At 33.0% G+C, this 19,970-nt stretch overlaps 1 protein-coding gene across 2 annotated transcripts; it reads right to left on the bottom strand.

The window, feature by feature from the left end:
• Nucleotides 1-552: 552 nt before the first annotated feature.
• LOC132282290 (pentatricopeptide repeat-containing protein At1g18900-like) lies at nucleotides 553-11,396 on the bottom strand. 2 transcript variants are annotated; one of them, XM_059783903.1, is made up of 2 exons: nucleotides 11,205-11,396; nucleotides 553-3,522 (listed from the first exon to the last, which is right to left on the bottom strand). In XM_059783903.1, the coding sequence occupies exon 2, from the start codon at nucleotides 3,517-3,519 to the stop codon at nucleotides 907-909; it is 2,613 nt and encodes an 870-aa protein (XP_059639886.1). In that variant the 5' UTR covers nucleotides 3,520-3,522; nucleotides 11,205-11,396; the 3' UTR covers nucleotides 553-906. The 2 variants fall into 2 exon arrangements, with proteins under 2 accessions (XP_059639886.1, XP_059639887.1); XM_059783904.1 differs by lacking the exon at nucleotides 11,205-11,396 and adding an exon at nucleotides 9,981-11,165.
• Nucleotides 11,397-19,970: the final 8,574 nt, after the last annotated feature.

Genomic DNA, 19,970 nt, shown 5'->3' with positions numbered 1-19,970 from the left:
TCCATTTTATTGGTGAAGTGGAGGGTCTCACTTTCTTATATTTGATATGCCTCGACAAATTAAAAGCATTCGATTAAGAAATTCCCCCACCTTCCCGTCTTTAAAATCATTTACCAAGAAAGTTACATCTTATTCCAGTTATTAAAGGTAAAATGACCATATTGCCAGTTTTAAAGAAAAATATTTTAGTAAGTAGAAGAAAAAAAAAATCAAAATAGGCAGTCAGGTCCATTTTTTCCCCTTAATTTCAATAAGGTCATTTTATCTCATTATTTTAAAGACAACTAACACAAGGGAGAAAAGTGTAATTTTCTTTTCGATAGTTCAAGGGAGTTTTCTCTCAAAAACATAATTCGTAGAGGTTATGTGCCACAAATTTATAGGACATGTGAGTTGAGTGCAATTAAAAAAAAAAAAAAATTGATAACAATAACATACAAATGACATTCCCAAGGTGTTAGAATATTTACATTTTCAGAAACTAGTTCTCAGAGTGAGCTGATCCAAATCAAGTGCTTCAACTAACAACAGAAATTAATCGCACAATTGTCATACACAATTAATCAGTAAATGAATAAATAAAATTGTATGAGTCAGTACAAAATCATTTGCTTCAAGATACAAAGTAAGGAGACACCACTGAAACAGAATCAATTTGAACTAAAAACGGATTCAAACCGTGATAAATTTCAAGAGCCAAAAACGGATTCAAACGTATACGTGTTAGGAACACAAACCTCAAAAACTGGCATGAATAGATATGTGATGCACCGGCTGGTTTTAAAATAGCACTGCACAAAAATAACTTAAATAAACGGTTAGCACATGAGGTGATGCAAGTTCCCCTTCCCGTTCAAAACTGTGAACTGTGTTCACGCTGCAATGCGAGACTGAATAAATTACATACTACAGTAAATGCATGCGCTCCACGTATGATTGGATTAACCATCTACTAAGAGGCTCCCCGCAGCTAACAAAACACCCTGAATTACCATTCTCAGTGAAAAATGGAAAGCTAAATATATTCAGCAATTCCTGCACTGACTGCCTTACCAAAGAAGCTCCTGTCACCTTGCTCCGCCGGCCCCATCCCGTCACAATGTCAATGCGGCTGGGACAATTCCCTGACACAAGCATCTGCCTGTGAAACCAGGCAAGTGTCCTTGACAGTGCTGTCACAGCAGTTCCATCCGACATAACATGCAAGTTTATCAGCCAATAAGATGAGCTTTTCTCTCTAACTGCATCTGGATACACATTCTTCTGTGCGGCCACCTCCCAAACAGATCCAGCCTCCTCCTTGAGCCCAGATTTGTGGAGAAAATCGACCACTGCATCCACAAGACCCCTCTTGCTCTCTCTATCTTCACTGTGCATCAGGTCTAAGAAATTGGTAACATGATCCCGCACATTCTGGCCATCAGGTCCAGATGACGGCATGGACAACAGGAACATATGTGCTGGGTGGCCCGTGACTGCCATGAGCTCACCACAAAACCCCATGTCAAAAGATGTTTGGGCTTCAGTACAACAACTAAGTAGCAGGGTATAAGTTTGCAGGGAAGGGTTCAAACCCAAACTAAGCATGCTCTGGAGCAAGTTATATGCATCTGACAGCCGGTGTACCCTAAGGAAAGCACTAAGCAGCGAATTGCATGTGGGCACATTAGGGCGTAAACCCGCGTTGAGCATCGCTCGATACCATCCCCAAGCCTTTTCTGCATTCCCAGCCTTTCCCCAGAGGTCCACTAGAAGACCATAAACAGGCTCATCTGGAACCCAGTTCTTCCGCATCATCTCAGTAAAAATTGCCTCTGCTTCTTCAAGGTACCCACAATGGCCAAGCACCTCCATAACTATGCTGTAAGTCACTTTGTCTGGTTCAAATCCAGCATTCTGCATGTCACGATAAAGCTGTAATGCATGCGGGTAGTTCCTCGCCTTGGCTTGCAAAGCAATCATAATATTATATGTAACTAAGTTGGGAACACAGCCCTGATCAACCATCTCGCAGAATAGCTTGTGGGCAGCAGCCAAATGGCCAGCTTTGCCAAGGCAATTGATGATGACACTATAAGTGAAAGTGTCAGGAGAAAGGCCAGCCCGTTGCATCCTCTGGTACATTTCCATGGCAAAATCAAGATAGCCGGCTTTTGCATGGATGTCAATGAGTGTACAATATGTGACACGATCAGGTTCACATCCTGCTTCCTGCATCTGATTGAAAACATTGACTGCTGCATTCAAATAGTTTGCACGGCCATAACTGTGAATGATACGGTTATATGTCACAACATTGGGCTGACATCCATCCCGGATCATCTGTTCGAGTAACTTGTTTACTGCACCAAACTGTTTGGCGCGGCCAAGGATGCCAACCATGGTGGTGTAAGTATGCCCATCATGCCTGAATCCGGTTTGTCGTTTTAACCAATAGAAAAAGGCAAGAGCAACTGAATGGTCTTGAACCTGCTTAAGTATTTGGTTTGCTTGATATGCATCCATTGAACAGTTGAGTTTTTTAAGAGCCTCCTCTGTTGCGGGGCCCCATTTTAACTGTCGCAATATATGAGTAACTTTTTCCACCAGATGACCCGTGCTGGGAAACTGATTAGCCGTTGGAGCAACTCCTTTGGGTATTTTTGCATCTCTTGGGAGCTTCTTGAAAATTTCTGTAGTTTCCCTAGAAATATTTCCTTCTGAAGACTGTATGTTGGAAATGGAGCAGTTTGAATAAGCTTTTGATTTCTGAGGAATATACCTTTTCCTATCATGAGAATCTGAAGATTTACCATGCATCCCTACTGAATTCACTGTGTCATTAACATGGTTTACACCTTTAACTGAGACAAAACTTTCACCTCTACCTTTTACATCATTAGAGTTGCTTGTGGGCTCAGAACATGATGTTGTCCCAGCAGATGGATTTCCACGAATTTTGTCTTTTCTGAAGTTTTTTACATTTGAGGGTTTGATATTGGAAAGAGGCCTTGCAGGATTGACCATACAATTGTGGGGAGATGAAGGCATTCCACTCTCATCTGACAAAGGAATTTTATAATTTACTAAATCAGACAAAAAACTCACTGCGGCAATACCTGCCCTGACAAACTGGTCGGCAATAGGAGGTGAATGCACCATCTCCTTTTGAACAGCAACTATGCTACCAGCATAGCTGACACAGTCTGCTCTCCCTGAAGAATTGTTAGCAGATATAACCTGTGGTAAAGAAGCTGAGCAATCAACACCCTCAGCTTTGTGAGAATTCACCACCTTCACTGCATCTCCCGAAACCAGAGAACCTACTTTTGTTGAAGTTTCGGGTACTAGGGTGGATGGTGTTTGTGCATGTCGTGCTTCATTCCTCGTATGCTGCTTTTTCGTATGCTGCTTTTTTGAAACACAAGTTTCATCTTCAGGACTAGTGCATGAACTTCCATCTGCTGCACTACGTGGCCCACCAAGGAAAAAGGACCTGGCAGATTGGGAAAGGGTACCAAGTTGCTTTGTTCGTAACATAATCTGCATTTAAGGAAAACAAACAAAAGAAACAATAACACCACCATCCATGAGAAGGCTTTTAAATGTCATGGAAAACTTAAAACCACCATAAATTGTCCTTCATTGTAAGCATGAAACCACATTCATATGTTCATTTGCTAGTGTAATTCACTTAAAACTACACTACTTAAGCCATCCACAGATCACAGCCCCAACATGGCTGTAAAAAGCAAAAAGGAAGACACTAGACATCCTCATCATAGTTGTAGACGTATGAAACATGAAGATCCTTTAAATAGTTTTATTTCCACAAAAAAGGAAACTGTTAATTGAGCAAACATACTGCTGACAGCCAAGTGGAGGCGAATCTGATTAAAGTCAACAGATGATTTAATTGGAGAACATGTTCTACAAATAAGAGAACATGAGATTGGAGAAAAACTATACTGGAATACCAGCTACTGAAAACATATCAATTACAGTAGCCAACAAGGAAAAAAAAAGAATATCACAAGCAATATGAAGCTGATGAATGTTGTCATACATCTGAAATCATGGCCATCACATACAAAATAGGAAGTATGGTGCAAAAATTGCCTTCTTGGTGTGCTGAAACTATTATTGATTTGCTATTAATGCTTGTACAAAAATTTCTAAAGCATCACATACTGTGTCAAATTTATTTATCGTGTAAAATATTTATTAGCAGAATGGTGAAACTTTTTAATGCAAAGATAGTGAGTCAACAAGGAACTTAGAAGTATAAGTAATCGTTAATTAATAATGGAATGAACCGTAAAATTTCAGCCAGTCAAGTGATACAGAGACCAAACATCTTGATGGAATCAATACATTTTAGTGGACTAAACTGTTCATTGGAGAGAACTACTTACACAGGTAACGTTTAGCATATGATATAAGACTCAACTCTTCAACTATTGCAGAAATTGTATCACTATGTCCATTACTAAAACAATGAAAACTACAAGGCTCAATAACTCTGATTGCACACGGGGGTAAATTCAAAAAAAGAAGACAACCCTACAAAATCCACTTTCATTGCTCATAGCCTGCCCAGGTTTTACGAGTCATATGACCAAAACAACTCAGAGTGACGTGGTTATTTTAGTCACTTCAGTTTTCAAGATTTGAGCATACAGAAAGAAATTGGTTCTGCAATCTGTGAACTAGTTTAGTGACTGAATTAGTAAATTCGGTAGGCTCATTGACTGATTTGATGAAAAAAGCAAAGGAAAAATTGCAACTGCAAATATGAAATCATGGTAAAAAGAAGAAACCAGCACTAGAATAATTTTAGAAATAAATTTAAAAATGAATAGTCCAAATTTCAGTGTCGTCATCATCATCATCCTAGCCTTAATTCCATATGAATGGGATCGGCCACGTGAATTCTCTCATATGTTAACAAACATGAAACTATGACAAAAGATATATTCACTTCGATATTAATTTATTTAGGTCAATTGAACACAAGGAAATCATATTCACAGATGATTATATTGGAAGATGATACAGACTGACATGAAATGATGCCAATTATAAAAATGAATAATGATACTTGATATTAAAAAACTATTCATTCAAAATCTCAAAATATGTAAACATTGCACACTTCACCACAACTATTCAATCAGACAAAAGGCTGCTTGACGTACCCCAGACAAAAATTAGACGAAAACCCAAAAAAAATAAACAGAACACATAAAAATAAGAATCTAAGACAGGCTGCAACGTAAAATTCAAAAATGCAACTGTACATGTCAACAACATAAAATTATGCGGTCATTCTCGACATTTAGCAATCACCCAACATGTACATGTCAACAACATTTCTGAAATTGCATTTCTTGCACATATGTAAGTGAGAGCAGATAGATGTCCACTAGGTAAGCATGGATTAAATATCGGATGATATTAAAGGCACCCAGGAAAGTTCTGCAATTATCATCTCAAGTCAAGGGCCAAACACATGCTTCTGAAATGTCATACTTGTCCTGTGGCTCATGAGCAGTAAGGGGAAAATACTAAGACTTGACATTTCCAAGAAAATAATATTCCTTCACCATCATCATCCTTGCCTTTATCCCGTGCAAACAGGGTCGGCCACATGGATTCTCCTTTTCCATTCTTTTTCTATTCTATGCCATTTCTTCTTCTACTAGATTTAATTTTTGAAATTATTTCTTATCACTTCCATTCCATGTTAGTTTTGGCCGGCCCTCTGTCTCTTACCCTCTATGCAAATCAATCTTCTTTTCCTCACGGGCGCATTTATAGGTCGCCCATACCACCTAAGTCTACTCTCACTTATTTTCTCGCTAATAGGTGCCATGCCTAGTCTCTCCCTAATCCTTTGATTACTAATCCTATCTTTCCTAGTTATTCCTAACATCCATCTTAACATCTGCATTTCCGCCACATGGATGCGTTGTCCGTATTTCTTTTTTCGTGTCCAACATTCCGCACCATAAATCATTGTCATATATACTTTTCCTTTTAATTTATTTGGCATTCGTTTATCACATAGAACCCCACTAGCATTCCTCCACTTCGTCCAACCTATTCCAATTCTACTACTTACGTCTTCATCAATCTCTTCATCCTTTTGTATAATTGATCCCAAGTATCGGAAATAATTACTGAGTAACGTTTTGGTCTAGAAATTTATTACTATATTATCATTTCCTACATCACTACTAAATTTATATTTTATGTATTTAGTTTTAGTTCTTCTAAGTTTCAAGCCTTTTGATTCTAAAGCCACTCTCCAAGCTTTTAATTTTATTGCTAAGGCTTCCTTAGAGATATCCAATAGCACAATGTCATACGCAAATAACATGCACCATGGAAATTTCACCCATGCTTATTCCAAATAAATATGGACTTAGCGCCAAACCTTGGTGTAATCTTACTCTTATGGAAAAATCATTTGTCTCTTCACATATAGTACGAACTCTAATCTTAGAATCCCTATACATATCCTCAATAAGTGCTATAAATATGTTTTTTTTCATAAGCCCCACCAAATCATATCGCTTGGTATCATATACCTTCTCTAAGTGTATAAAAACCATGTGTAGATCTTTGTGCTCACTTCTACACTCCTCCACTTGTTGCCTTAATGGGTAAATGGCCTCTATAATGGATCTTCCCACCATAAATCCAAATTGATTTTCGGACATGGTACAATCTTTTCTTAATCTTTGTTCTATTACCCGTTCCCATAATTTCATAGTGTGAGACATTAATCTAATTCCCCTCCCTTACTTTTTTTTGGTATTATATTACTTTTCCTCCACTCATTGCGCATTGTACCTTCCTCTAAAATTTTATTAAATAAATTTGTTAGCCATTCAACTCCAACTCTTCCTAAGGTTTTCCACTTTTCCATGCTACTATAGGATTATTATCCTTTCCCATTTTTCGTAGTGTGTTTTGCACCTCATTCCTAGGATATTCCTAATTTAGGAGTTGTTGGAAGTAACTTTTTGCCATCTATTCAACATGACATCTTCTTTAACTAATATTTTATAGCTCGATCCATATCTCTACTTATACAAGGCCATATTGATAGAACACCTCTATACCTGAAGGACATGAAGTGCTGGTGTAAAACCATACCAACAACCAAAAGAAACACAATAGAAGAATGTGAAGTACTTAAAGACAACTATAGTATTCATTGACTGATTGTGTTTTATACTTTAATTTATTATTGTGTTAATTTATTATTAGTTCTTCAATTAATTTGTAATTGCTGAAGAATGCCAAGATCTAAAAGACATAGCATAATAATGTCGCAATAAATACAGTACAACCTTTGCTGGCAAACATAATACAACAATGCGAGAACAGGTTTTCATCTCCACAGCCCCTACTATCCCCCTTTTTGGTCCTCGGAATAATATGAAAAAGTAGTTAGTGAAAAAAAGGTAAAAACTGTCTTGTCCTCGTGTATTATTTAACATCCAATATACCATTCCTAAGGATTGCTTGAGCAGTGGACCAATAGATACACAAATATATAGTGAACAAGTGAATGGTGAGTATGACTATTATATAACATATAATTCACTTAAATATTATGTGCATGACATGATTACACCTATGAAGCACAGATACTTCTATAAGAGGGTCGTACTCGTATTGTATTTGCGTGATAAACCAACAGTCCTCAACATACCCATAATTAGCAAAAAAAAAAAAAAAAAAGAAGAAGAGAAAATTTGGTTTCAAACAAGGATTCCTATACTTCTTTTTCTTTTAATTTTTTTTTTAAAAAAAAAAAAATTTGAAATGTAAGAACATTTTGATCTTTTGCACCATTGAAGCGATGTTATAATGACAAAAATGCCTCTTGATATATATTTAAGAAAATTTTGGTTTTCCTTAAAATGATTTTCATGTTAGATTTCTTTTCCTTTTTAATTTTCCAAGAATACAAATTTAAGAAAATTTTAAAAATTATGCATCATTAAAGTGATGTTATAACGACAAAAATGCCACTTGATAAAAATTTAGGTTTTCTTTAAAATGATTTTCATTTTAGGTCTTCTTTTCCTTTTTAATTTTAGAGGAATAAAAATTTAAGGAAAGTTTGAAAATTGTTCTAAAGTATTTTCATTTTCTCATTTTCATGTTAGATTTCTTTTCCTTTTTAATTTTCCAATAATAGAAATTTAAGAAAATTTTAAAAATTATGCATCATTAAAGTGATGTTATAATGACAAAAATGCCACTTGATAAAAATTTAAGAAAATTTAGGTTTTCTTTAAAATGATTTTCATTTTAGGTTTTCTTTTCCTTTTTAATTTTAGAGGAATAGAAATTTAAGGAAATTTTGAAAATTGTTCTAAAGTATTTTCATTTTCACATAGACGCATCTAATAGTTTTTTTATACAAATATAATCCATTATAGAATAAATTTTTTATAAAAATATAATCCATTTAAATATATATATTTTTTTGGAAATAATTTTTAACAACGCTATGTCAAATGAGTTATTGTACTAATTTTAATCTTATAATTGAAAAATAATTCTAAAAAATAACATACTTTCATCCATTGGTATTAAAGTCCTTTGCAAATTCCAATTTTGTGCCATTTTTTTTTAGGGAAAATGCATAAAACCACCTGGTGGACTTTCAATCTTTTTCACTACACCCCTCAACAGCAAGTGTAATTGGGTCCTTTCAACTCACATTTAACGCCAAACTTGACACCATAAGGGCCCCGCAACAATTGGATAGTCCAGGGGGGTTTTATGTCAATTTTTTTGTTAAAAGGGGTTTTGTGAAAAAATTGGATAGTCTAAGGAGGTTTTGTGTAATTTGACTTCAAATGTATACATAGTTACATAAATATTTTAATTTTTATACACATAAAGTATATATACATACACGTTGTCATGTCCTTGCCGCGTATGCATCCTATTTTTTTAAAAAAGAAGAATTTATATTGTTATCCTCGTACTATGTCGTGCCCGTGCTTAATAACTCAACGCACACACCACATACCAATTTTTTTGACGCATTTCAATCAAAGACCATGCATATTACAATTTAGAATTTAGGAAGATCCAATCTTCTTCCTAAAAAGGGTTATGGAACAAAGATTAAGGAATGAAACTAAAGTGTCCAAAAAGCAATTTGGATCTACTATGGAGGCCATTTATTTAATTAAACAAATAATAGAAAAATGTAAAAGCTGGCAAACAGACCAGATTTTTATAAACTTAGAGAAGGCATATGATAGAGTTCCAAATGATATAATATGATGGGCTTTACAAAGAAATGAGATCCTTTAAAGTCTTATAAAGAAACAATTTCTTTTACTAAGAAACAAATTCCTTTAAGACTTAGAGAAGGCATACCTATTTATACTACTCTTGATGAAATATTGAAAGATATATAAGAACACTTCCCATGCTAAACTTGGAAATAAAATTAGAACCATGGAGAAATGCATTAGAAACAAAAGGTATAAAAACTAATAGGAGTAGGACAGAATATATAGAATGTCAATTTGCTAACAACTTGGAAAGAATAATATAACAAATAGCAATCCAAGACCAAAAGGTTACTCAAAGTAATCATTTTCGATACACATAGATGATGATATTACTAGCAGGATTGGAGTAGGATGGACAAAATGTAGATAAGCTATTAGTATCCTATGTCATAAAAAATACCAAGCAAGTTGCAAATTATATAAGTTACCATTAGGACAACTATTTTATACAAAGAGAAGTGTTAGCATTAAAAAAGGAACAATACAATGCATTCATGTAACTGAAATGATAATGTTAAGGTGGATGATAGGAGTAGTTGGGAGTGATAGATTTACTAATCACAGTGCAAGGAAGAGATTGGAAGAAGCAGAAATAAAGTGCTGATTATGAAAGTGCAGTTTAAATCTATTTGATAAGAACGAAGATAAATCCATCAAGGGTCCTACCTATTGATATCTTTCTGTCTGATCTTCGAGACCACCCTTTCTGCTGCATTTCGATTCATAGGTATGGTTAGCTGGATTAGCTTTTAACCAGGCTAGCGGTACAGTTAGTGATTGGAGATGTCACTTAATTGCCCCCACTGGAATTTTCAGTTATTTATATTTTTTATGCACAAATTTTGATAGTTCCTAAATTGCCCCCCACTGAACTTTTATCAAATTCACAAAAGACCGTAAAAATTCAAAAAGATTCCTCATTTTCTAACTCATTTTTCCAATAAAATTTTCAAAATTCAAAAAAGCCCAAGTCTTTTCATCCCTCCAATGGATCCCAAAAAATGTTTAAGAATCAAAATTAAAAAATGACCCCTCCTTGCTATTTATTTTTTTCGTTCAAAATCTCTTATCACATTATTGTTGATGGTTTCCCGTAGATTCCTAGCTCCACCACTGCTTTCAAATCATAGGATTAAGAAAATTTTAATTTTTGCCATTTTAAAAGAAAAACAGGTTCAAAAAGAAGTATGATTTTAAAGGGTTTTTTTTTTATTTTATTTTTTTATCCCATTTTGTTAATTACCTTGCATGTGAAAAAATTCAATTTCAAGATGCAAAAACAAAATAAGATGCACCGTATATCAAAATTATCAATTTTACTATCAATTAATAATTTCAGTGATATGTATAAAATGTTTATCTAAATATCATTCGAAATTGTGAATAATACCATCATTGTTTTAAAAATATATAGTCCCGTACCATGCATTCTGGAAATACTTCTTTTACTTCTTTAAGCAACAATATCAAAGCAGAATTTTGCTTCCAATAGCAGAAAAAGTACTTCCAAAGCCCAAACAAGACCCTATTAAAACATAGAAATTTCATTCCTCAAGACCCATTAAACTATCTCGTAAAAAAAAAAAAAAACCCTCTTTTCCAGATATATAAATCAACATAAAGGACAATTTTGCCCCCAAAAAATTGTCGTCCATTTTGATCAAGTAGACTCATAAAAGAACCAATCTTTACAATATCTAAGAGCCATCAACAAAAGTTACAAAAGAAACCCAATTTCTAAATCTCCAAAAATAAGGGAAAAAACAATAATTCAGTAGTTATTCAACAGAGAAATTAATCTCCAAGTAAAACAGCCAAAACAGCTAAAACCCAGCAAGCAAAACAATCGTATTGCAACACATAAGAAATGGAGCAGAGGACGAGAAGTACCAGATATGGCGGTGTTGAATTTCTGAGACTCCGAGAGAAGAGGAAGAGTTGTAGAGAGAGAAAGAAGAAAAGTAAAACACGGCTAGGGGGCGGCACCCTGCCGTTTACCGATGCAGTTTCCAAGCAACTCGGGTGAAGGCAGTCGTTTGTCTATTGCCATCATCACTTACGTCTTTACCCTACTTTTTATTCAGCTCTTTTCTGAGCCACGTGTTCAGTCCTACACGGTTTAAATATGAGAGAGTCAGAGGTAGTCCAAAACACTCTTGATATTTTACTACTACGTATTCATTCTGTCAATTTTATTATGGAGTATTTTTTATTTATTTGTTTGTTAATAAAAATATAGGGTAAAGTACCAAAAAAAAATTAAAAAAAAAAAAAAAAAAAAACACCTAACCTATATCCAAATTTACAAATAACCTCTATGAAATACATTTTATGTAAAATATTTCCTCCATTATCACATTTTGTTGCAAAATGCTTTTTATACTGGACGGACTTAACAAGAAGTTAGGGGGGCAATTGCCCCCTCTGAAAATTTTTTTTTTTAAGTATTCATTTTTTTTAATAATAAATTAAATTATTTAGCTGTAAATTTAATACTTGCCCCAACAAATTAGCATTGTTGCCCACTCCATCTTCTCACGCGTCTTTTGACTATAATTTTTTAGAATCTTAGTAAAATTAGATCTGCAAACACACACATATATATTAAAAACAAAGCCAAAAAGGGTAAAGCCACAAATGGCAAATACCTTTTAACTTTTTGAGAACTAGCAAAATTAGATTTGCAAACTATTTTACTGAGAGAAAATCGGAAACTAAATTATATATCCAAGAAACTGGAAACTGAAAACTGAAAACTGAAAACTGGAATTATCAATGAACATTTAATTTAATTTAATTTTTTTTTTTTTGTTAAAGCGTTTAATTTGTTTTTGCTTATAAGAATGGTTTCAATTTTCTGGGTCCGTCTCTTGAGTTATTTTTATTAAATGACTATAATGTCCTTTCTTATTCAATTACACTTAATACATTTTTCTTATTAAAATAAATTATAAAAAAAAACATACAAATTTGATAACATATTCTCCATTAAATTTGAAAAATTTTACTATTAATTCTTGAAATTAATTGTTTAAATAAAAATCTTAAGTAAATTTTTTTACAACAATTTAAAAAAATTCTTAATTTTTCATGAATATATTGTATAAAAAAGAAGGTATTTTTTATTTAAGTAATTTATTACTATAATTTTTTATGAATATATTGTATGGAAAAAAAAATGTATTTGTTTATGATAAAAAAATTTAAACTGGCTATAATAAGTTTTATTATAAACAGTAAAGTTATAATAATAAGTTAATCATTTTCAAAAAATGGTAGTTACGACTCTTTTTTTTTTCATTTTTATGATAAACTGATAGTACTAATAAAATTAAGGTAAATGGCATAATTAATATTTAGATAAAAGAAAAAATAATAAAAATAATTTAATAACAAATTTAATGAGAAATGGTAAAAATGGTCTTTTATAATGGTATGTCCATGATTGCACGAAACATTAGTTCAAGAGGGTTAGTTTGTAGTTTGTAGTTTGTAGTTTAGGGGTTTATTTACAAAAAAGCGATATTTCAGGAGTGTTTTTTTTGTACTTTAACCAAAATATATTTTGACTTAATAATTGGCTATATGTTGTCCTCCAATACATCAAGCAGATTGTGAATAGGAGTTGATTGTTTATTTTTTAAAAAACAATAATACAACCTCCAAGACTTAACATTGTATTATGATCTTTACCATGACAGATGCACTTGCATTATAGACCAACTTAAGAAAATTAACTTTTATTTTGTAGAGAGAGATTGCACGGGAGTTGCTCAGGTTTGGATCATAAACAAGCGAATTTGAGTTTGAGCTCGAGTCGATCCATTTATAAGAGTGTTTGAGCTCGGCTCAAGCTTGTTATCAAGATCCCCAAGAATGCAATAATATTTTAAGTTTTTCAAGAACAAAGTAGACACCAAAAAAAAAAAAAAAAAAGAAGAAGAAGAAGAAAAAGAACTAAATTGTTGTAACATTACTTATGAATTATCCACTAACGAACTATTCAACAAAGAGAAATAAATTACAAAAATTAGTGAGTGAAACTATAATTAATAGATTGTAACGACTCACTCCGCCACATGATATGATATTGCCCGCTCTAGGCTGAGCCTTTACGATTTTTGTTATTTGGTTCTACCCTAAAAGGTCTTATACCATTTGGAGTATACAAATCTAGTATATGTAGCACTTCCTATTGCCACACCCAAGCGATGTGATACACCCGTAGCCTGCTAGCGCCTCGCACTGTCATACCCCCCAATTTTCAAACACAAGTTGATCAGGTTCGCACCCGAAGATCGGGAGATATCAAAACAATTAATATTTAACAATCGCATAATACAAGAAGATAAATAATAAAATAATAATAATCGCTGAAAGAAAAACTAAACTAATAAATAATTATTATTAACTCCTCTGATATCAAAACTCCGAATAAAACCAGTAGGTAATAAACCCCTATAGTACAACTCAGGAATCCGTATATCATGGATCCCTAATAGACTCCCATTACTGAAATAATAAATAAATTTCTAAGTTTGAATAACAAAAAACATGAAATAAAATCCTATGTCGATAATCCGGAAGAGTGAAGATAATTGGTCTTTATCTGCACGAACAACCTCTAAGACTGGTGCTGGCGAGGACTTGAAAAATAAATAATGGGTTAGACCCATGAACAAGTTTTTTTCTACTACAATCAAATCAGAGAACCAATAAATGATACATCTCCAACCAAACTCATGCAATAGCTATATAGTCGATATATATATATACACATTAATAGACTTTCTGTTATATATAAGGCACCCTCAACCTGATAAAAGGTATCACCTGAAAAATCACTCATAAAATGGCCAAGAGTCCCCTATATTAGCAGGGCTGTGATGACCGTGTTATCTTTTTCCTTTTTTTCTGCGTTTATTTTTATATTATTTCTTTTTCGTCTTTGGGTCATGTGGGCTCAAGACCGAGTCAAGTGCTCGGAGTTGACTCACAACACTTCATTCATTCCATGCTTGCATGTTTTGCCCTCATATCATCATTGATGTGTATTGCACTTGTATACTCTTTAATATATTTTTTGGCTTTTATTGCGTAGGGATAATTGTGCGATTATGATTGATTGACATTTTTATTATTGGGGGTATTTGTGTAATTATTTTTTATAGATATTTTTATTTGGGGCAAAAGTGCTATTATGTTTTGGAGATATTTCTATTTTGGAATTTTTGTGTGATTATTGAATTTTAGAGGGGTCACTTTGCGATTTTAGGATTCTTCAAGATATTTGTGGATGACAAATATCATCCTATCTATTTCTTATTCTTCTCCCCTCCGTTTCTTTCTCTCTCTTTCTTCTTTTCCTCCGTTTTTTATTTTATTTTTCTCCATGCTCTTTTTCACCCCTTGGGCCATCAACCTCTCACATTTTGGTGCTGCCATAGAAGGGGAAAAGCTCGGGGACCCCATTGGCGACATAACCTTCCATTTTATTTCGGATTCGGAGTATCTTTGTTTTAGAATTTTCTATGTTGCTATCCTAAAGTGAGGTAGGGGGTGTAGTATATCTTTAAACTAATGTTTTCCTTGTCTTTTGGAGTATTTTATATGCTATGCTTGTATAGTGTGAATTGTGGGAGTTTTCATCATGTTTTGTGTATACTCGTTAATGTATCTATGTGGTTATGAGATTCGAATGTGTTTTTGGAATACTTGATAATTATACATTCATCTATATATCCTATTATTTGAGATTGATATATGATTTATATTTAGTCTTATGGACGTGTTGTTAAATCATTTGATATGAATTCATATGTGTGAATAAATGATTGTTTAAGTTGTAGTAGGTTGTTGAGAATAAAATGTTATGATGAGTAAGTTTTATTAGCCTTGATATCATGTATGTTCATTGATATCATTTATACCTATTCCCATGCCATTTTTAGTATTGGAGACTATAGGGCAAGAGATGCTTGATTATGAGATTTTGGTGTGCTTGTGAAGTGCTTAAAGTTGATTATATATGTACGTAATACATTGTGGATTCATTGACGATATTTGGGAGATACTTGGAACATTATTACGTTGAGAATGTGAAGGTTTAGCTCTCACGTGTGAGCTCGGGCTCCCCATTTGTATAGTGGCCACTAGGGTAGTTCCCAGCGGGTTAGTACCCCAATAATAGCTATTTTTTCGGTGCACATTATACGTGTGATCATGTGTGTGTGAGTCTAAGTTATCCCTATTATATGATTTCGGTTGATATTTTCCAAGTTGACCTACATGTGTATGTGCCTTGACTTGATTCGGATTCTAATACTTTTATCATATTATGCTTACATTCGAGACGGTTTTATGAACAACTGCTTGCTTATTAGTTTTAGGCGAACTCTAGGATTAATTTCCCTTGAACTAGACGTTAGACGGCATGTTCTATACTCGTGTAGCATGTGCTATATTTGCGGAGCCAAAGAAACCTAGTTTACCTTTATAATGTATTTTCCTACGGAGTTATTTAAATTACCCAACCTCGTTGATATAACATTTTTTAGCTAAAGAAGTGCTCTTTATGAATGCCCCTTCATCCTAGATTGGATATGTTTTTGTGGATGTTTTGAACTTTTTTTAGATAATGTATCACATGTAATATGTTAAGCATGTTTGGAGTAGTCTTTTGTATATGGAATACTTGTAAGCATGTATATTTTTTAAGAAGGGAAATGGTTCAGGAACATACTCTCATCTTTTGGAGTTTCCGGATGATTTTCACTTCTCTCTGTCACTTTTGTATTTATATGTAAGGGCTCGCGTATGTTTGAGTCCCACACAATGCATGGAGTATTTCAGTTTTTATTTATCTTTCCGATCTTGTAATGAATGCATGGTTTCGTTATAGTTTGATAATATATTGTTGTTAGACTCGTTTTGATGTTGGGATAATGATTCTTAGATGCTTGGGTGTAACAGTTAAATCCGGAAGAAAAAAAAAATCAAACCATGAAGAGTTTATTAGTAGTATTGATAAATAAGAAATATCTCAAGGATATGCCAATAACATTAAAAAATACGAAAAAGATTATTATGTGATAATTGTGTGTGATAAAGGAGGTCAATATCGTGGTTCTGACATCTCAATGGAACAAAGGAAAATGATAATTGCATTTCGGTTGATAAATTATCCTTTTAAAATTTGTGGTGAAAGAAAAGTGGATGGATTTTGAAAGCCGGAGTTAAAAAATATATCGAATAATCATGAACTTTCAATCAATATGTCTACACATCCTACTTGCCATCAGTTTTCAAAAGAAGAAATATTGCACATTTTTCATCTTTTTGATAAAGTAACTCAAATTTCAAACAACATGTAGGAACTTATACAACACAAAGGCTACAATCGTGAAGGAGAGTTTGGCGGGTCATACAACGATTCAAGTATTATTTGACAAACTAGATCAGAGTGGTTTTACTTTTAATGTTAAGTGTGACAAGGATAGCCATTTGTCTAATTTAATTTTTGTGCAACCTTCTTCAATTACATTAACAAAGAATTATCCATATGCCTTTGTGATGGATTGTACTTGTAAGACAAATAGCTACAAGATATTGTTGGAGTGTCAATTCAAATCATTCATTTTATTATTGTTTTGCATTTATGTAAAAAGAATAAGGGGAAGACTATGTTTAAGCTTGGGAAAGGTTCAAGAAAATTCTTGACGATGATATACATCATTTGATGATTGTATCCAATAGAGAGTTAAGCATTAATGAAATCTATTCAAGCTCTCTTCCCATGAGTTGCACATCTTTTATGTGTATGGCACATTTAGAAGAATATTCTTTCAAATTGTAAGCGTCATTTTAAAGTGAATGATGACCGGATACATTTCTATCTATTTGGACAAATTTGATAAAGCTTGAAATTATTTTGAAATTCAGTATAAAGAACATGCATATATTATAAACTACATCAAAAGCACTTGGAAGCCATTAAAAGAAAGATTTGTAAATGCATGGATAGAGAAATATGAACATTTTGAAAATCGTGTTACTTAAGGGCTGAAGGTGCACATGCAACACTCAAGATATATCTTTGAGTTTCAACTGGTGATTTTTGGGAGGCAAAAGAAATTTTTTATCTTCCATTGAAAATCAATTTTAAGAAAACAAAAACAAATCATTTAAGTGAAAAGGTCTGCATTCCACCTAAATTTAACATTCCTTCTTTAAAGAACTTATTACTCAATGTTTCTACTTTTGCACTTAGGAATCTTTATTAACAATATGAGGTGACCAAATTTGATACACCATTACCTTCATTCAAAAATAATATTTTAAGTACCATGGGTCTTCCTTGTGCACACAACATAAGGGACAAGAAATATGTAATTTTGGAGCTTGTTCATATATATCAACAGTGGAGAATTGATAGATCATTTTTTGACATTGGTGTTGATTTGAGAAATTAAAAAGACCATATTAATGGTCTTCTCATAGAGTTTCATGATAAATACTAACAAATTGCCACTTACTGAAAATGAAGATTCTTAGAGGCAAATTGCTCAACTTGTTGATACTTCACAGCCTAGCCTATGATTCTTATCTAATATTCAAATCCACAAAGGATATCCATTGGGTTTAAAGAGAAGAAATGAAACTAATTCTACAAGTGTAAAATGTGGTGTATGCCAAAATGTTGGACATAACAGTCGCACTTGCATATATAAAGTTGGAACAAGTAGATTGTGCCCCCTATCTATCTTGCCTAACCAAGGAAAGAATGTATACATTATGGAAGTAGTAAATCTGAATGCATGTAATGACCCTGGGAGATCCGGATCGCTAGTCGGGTCCTACCCCACCAGAGGATAAATGATCATTACGCACCTTTCTAAGTGGTAAGAGTCATAATGAGGCCATACTAGTCATTTATGATCATATTAGATTGCTAAAGAATAGTAACTCTGGCTTCGGGTTCGTGTCGGAACCCTAGTTTCACGAGGGGTAAAATAGTCATTTCAGGTAAAATTATAAAATGAGACCTAAAAAAACGTTCAATTTAGACTCAAGAACGACTGACCCTATTTGGGTTTTAAATGAATAAATTATGACTAACCGAAGTTGGCGCCCCAAAAACCTCAATCTGATGCACTTAAACCGGTTCCAAAAATCATGGAACCGGTTCAACCTTGGCAGCCCCCTTTTCTAAACCTAAGCTTGAAGATGAATAGGTTTAAGAAAATCATAGGACTGGTTCATCTTGGGCAGCCCTTTTTCCTTGAGATTAAGCCTAAAGATGAACCAGTTCAAGAATATAATGGAACTAGTCCATATTGGCCAGAATGCCTAAAATAATAGTAGCAATAATAACAACAATATTAACAATAATAATAATAATAATAATAATTACGGGTCATCACATGCCGGTGTAATCTAAAATGTTGAGTTATAAAATCTATCTTTAATTTGTACATGTTGTATTGTCTAAATTTACTATAAATAAAATTTAACAGATATTGATCTTTGTGTTTTTATAATATTTGTGTAAATTTTCCAGGAATCTAAAGTCGTATATGTGTGTGTATATAATATATGTTTTTTTGATAAGAGAAAATATACGGATCGATATTATATCCAGGAACGATTTGCAATGGTTTAATGTTGCTATTTTGGCTATTGCATTTCACACAATTTTTTTTATAGATTGGAAGATACAATAAAATTATAAAATAAAGTGAAAGGTTATTTCTTATTCTGTTGTCGAAAAATAAATGTGAAAATGAATAAAATAAATTAGGCATCTGTTCTGTCAATAATCTACTTGCGTTTTGAGTACATTGCTAAACTTATTTTTTTATGTTTTATTTAGGGTTAAATAATCCAACACTTTATGAGGTTTGAGTTTATTACTCTCAAATTAAACCTGAGCGAAAGTTGCTATGACATCCCTTTCAAGTTTGATTTAATTTGCCCTCATACCTTTGATAAAATTAAATACGTAAATTACCCTCTATCTTCACTTTCTCTCTTTACCCACCCTTGATATATATATATATAGCTCATATATATTACTCCACCACCATCATAAATATTACTCCATCACCATCAGGGCGGCTCAATATAATTTGTGACCTTAAGTGAAACAAATAAAGTGGCCTTCTATGCTAGTAATATAATGATGTTTTATAATTTTTAAATTTGGCACTCAGTTTTTTTCAATTTCTAGTAATTAAATATTACTTTGAATTAAATAACTTGCGACAAAAAAACAAAACATTATATCCAAATCTTTTGAAGAATACACATGACATTTTCTATGATGTTTCTTTCCACTGGTAATTTTCGAACATAATATGTAATTGAAAAATACTTAGAGTTTTTATCTTTTAGGATAATTAAATCATTAAATCTAATTTGACTATTTTTTACTAATAAATCTCTTATTTTTGGATCAATATTTTTTCATTATCCAAGGTTGGGAATAGAATATAATTTTTTATTTCACTTTCTTCTTCTTTCTTTTTTTGTTGTTGTTTTTCATAAAGATTTTTCTTATCACATATTTAGTCACCAATATCTTTTTCTTTCGTTAATGTATAATTACTCTTCAAATTCCACTAGAAAACTTGGAATTTTTTTTCTTGTGCTTTGATT

This window comes from Cornus florida, unplaced genomic scaffold (genome assembly GCF_030987335.1).
Source record: "Cornus florida cultivar Cherokee Brave unplaced genomic scaffold, ASM3098733v1 CherokeeBrave_3.0.0_Hap2_Chr11, whole genome shotgun sequence".
NCBI classification, from domain to species: domain Eukaryota; kingdom Viridiplantae; phylum Streptophyta; class Magnoliopsida; order Cornales; family Cornaceae; genus Cornus; species Cornus florida.
The sequence above is the reverse complement of the archived record's forward strand: the minus strand, read 5'-3'. Positions and strand labels throughout refer to the sequence as shown.

Bases quoted from the DNA above. Each gene is read 5' to 3' on its own strand.
- LOC132282290 (XM_059783903.1), bottom strand. From the start codon at position 3,519: ATGTTACGAACAAAGCAACTTGGTACCCTTTCCCAATCTGCCAGGTCC.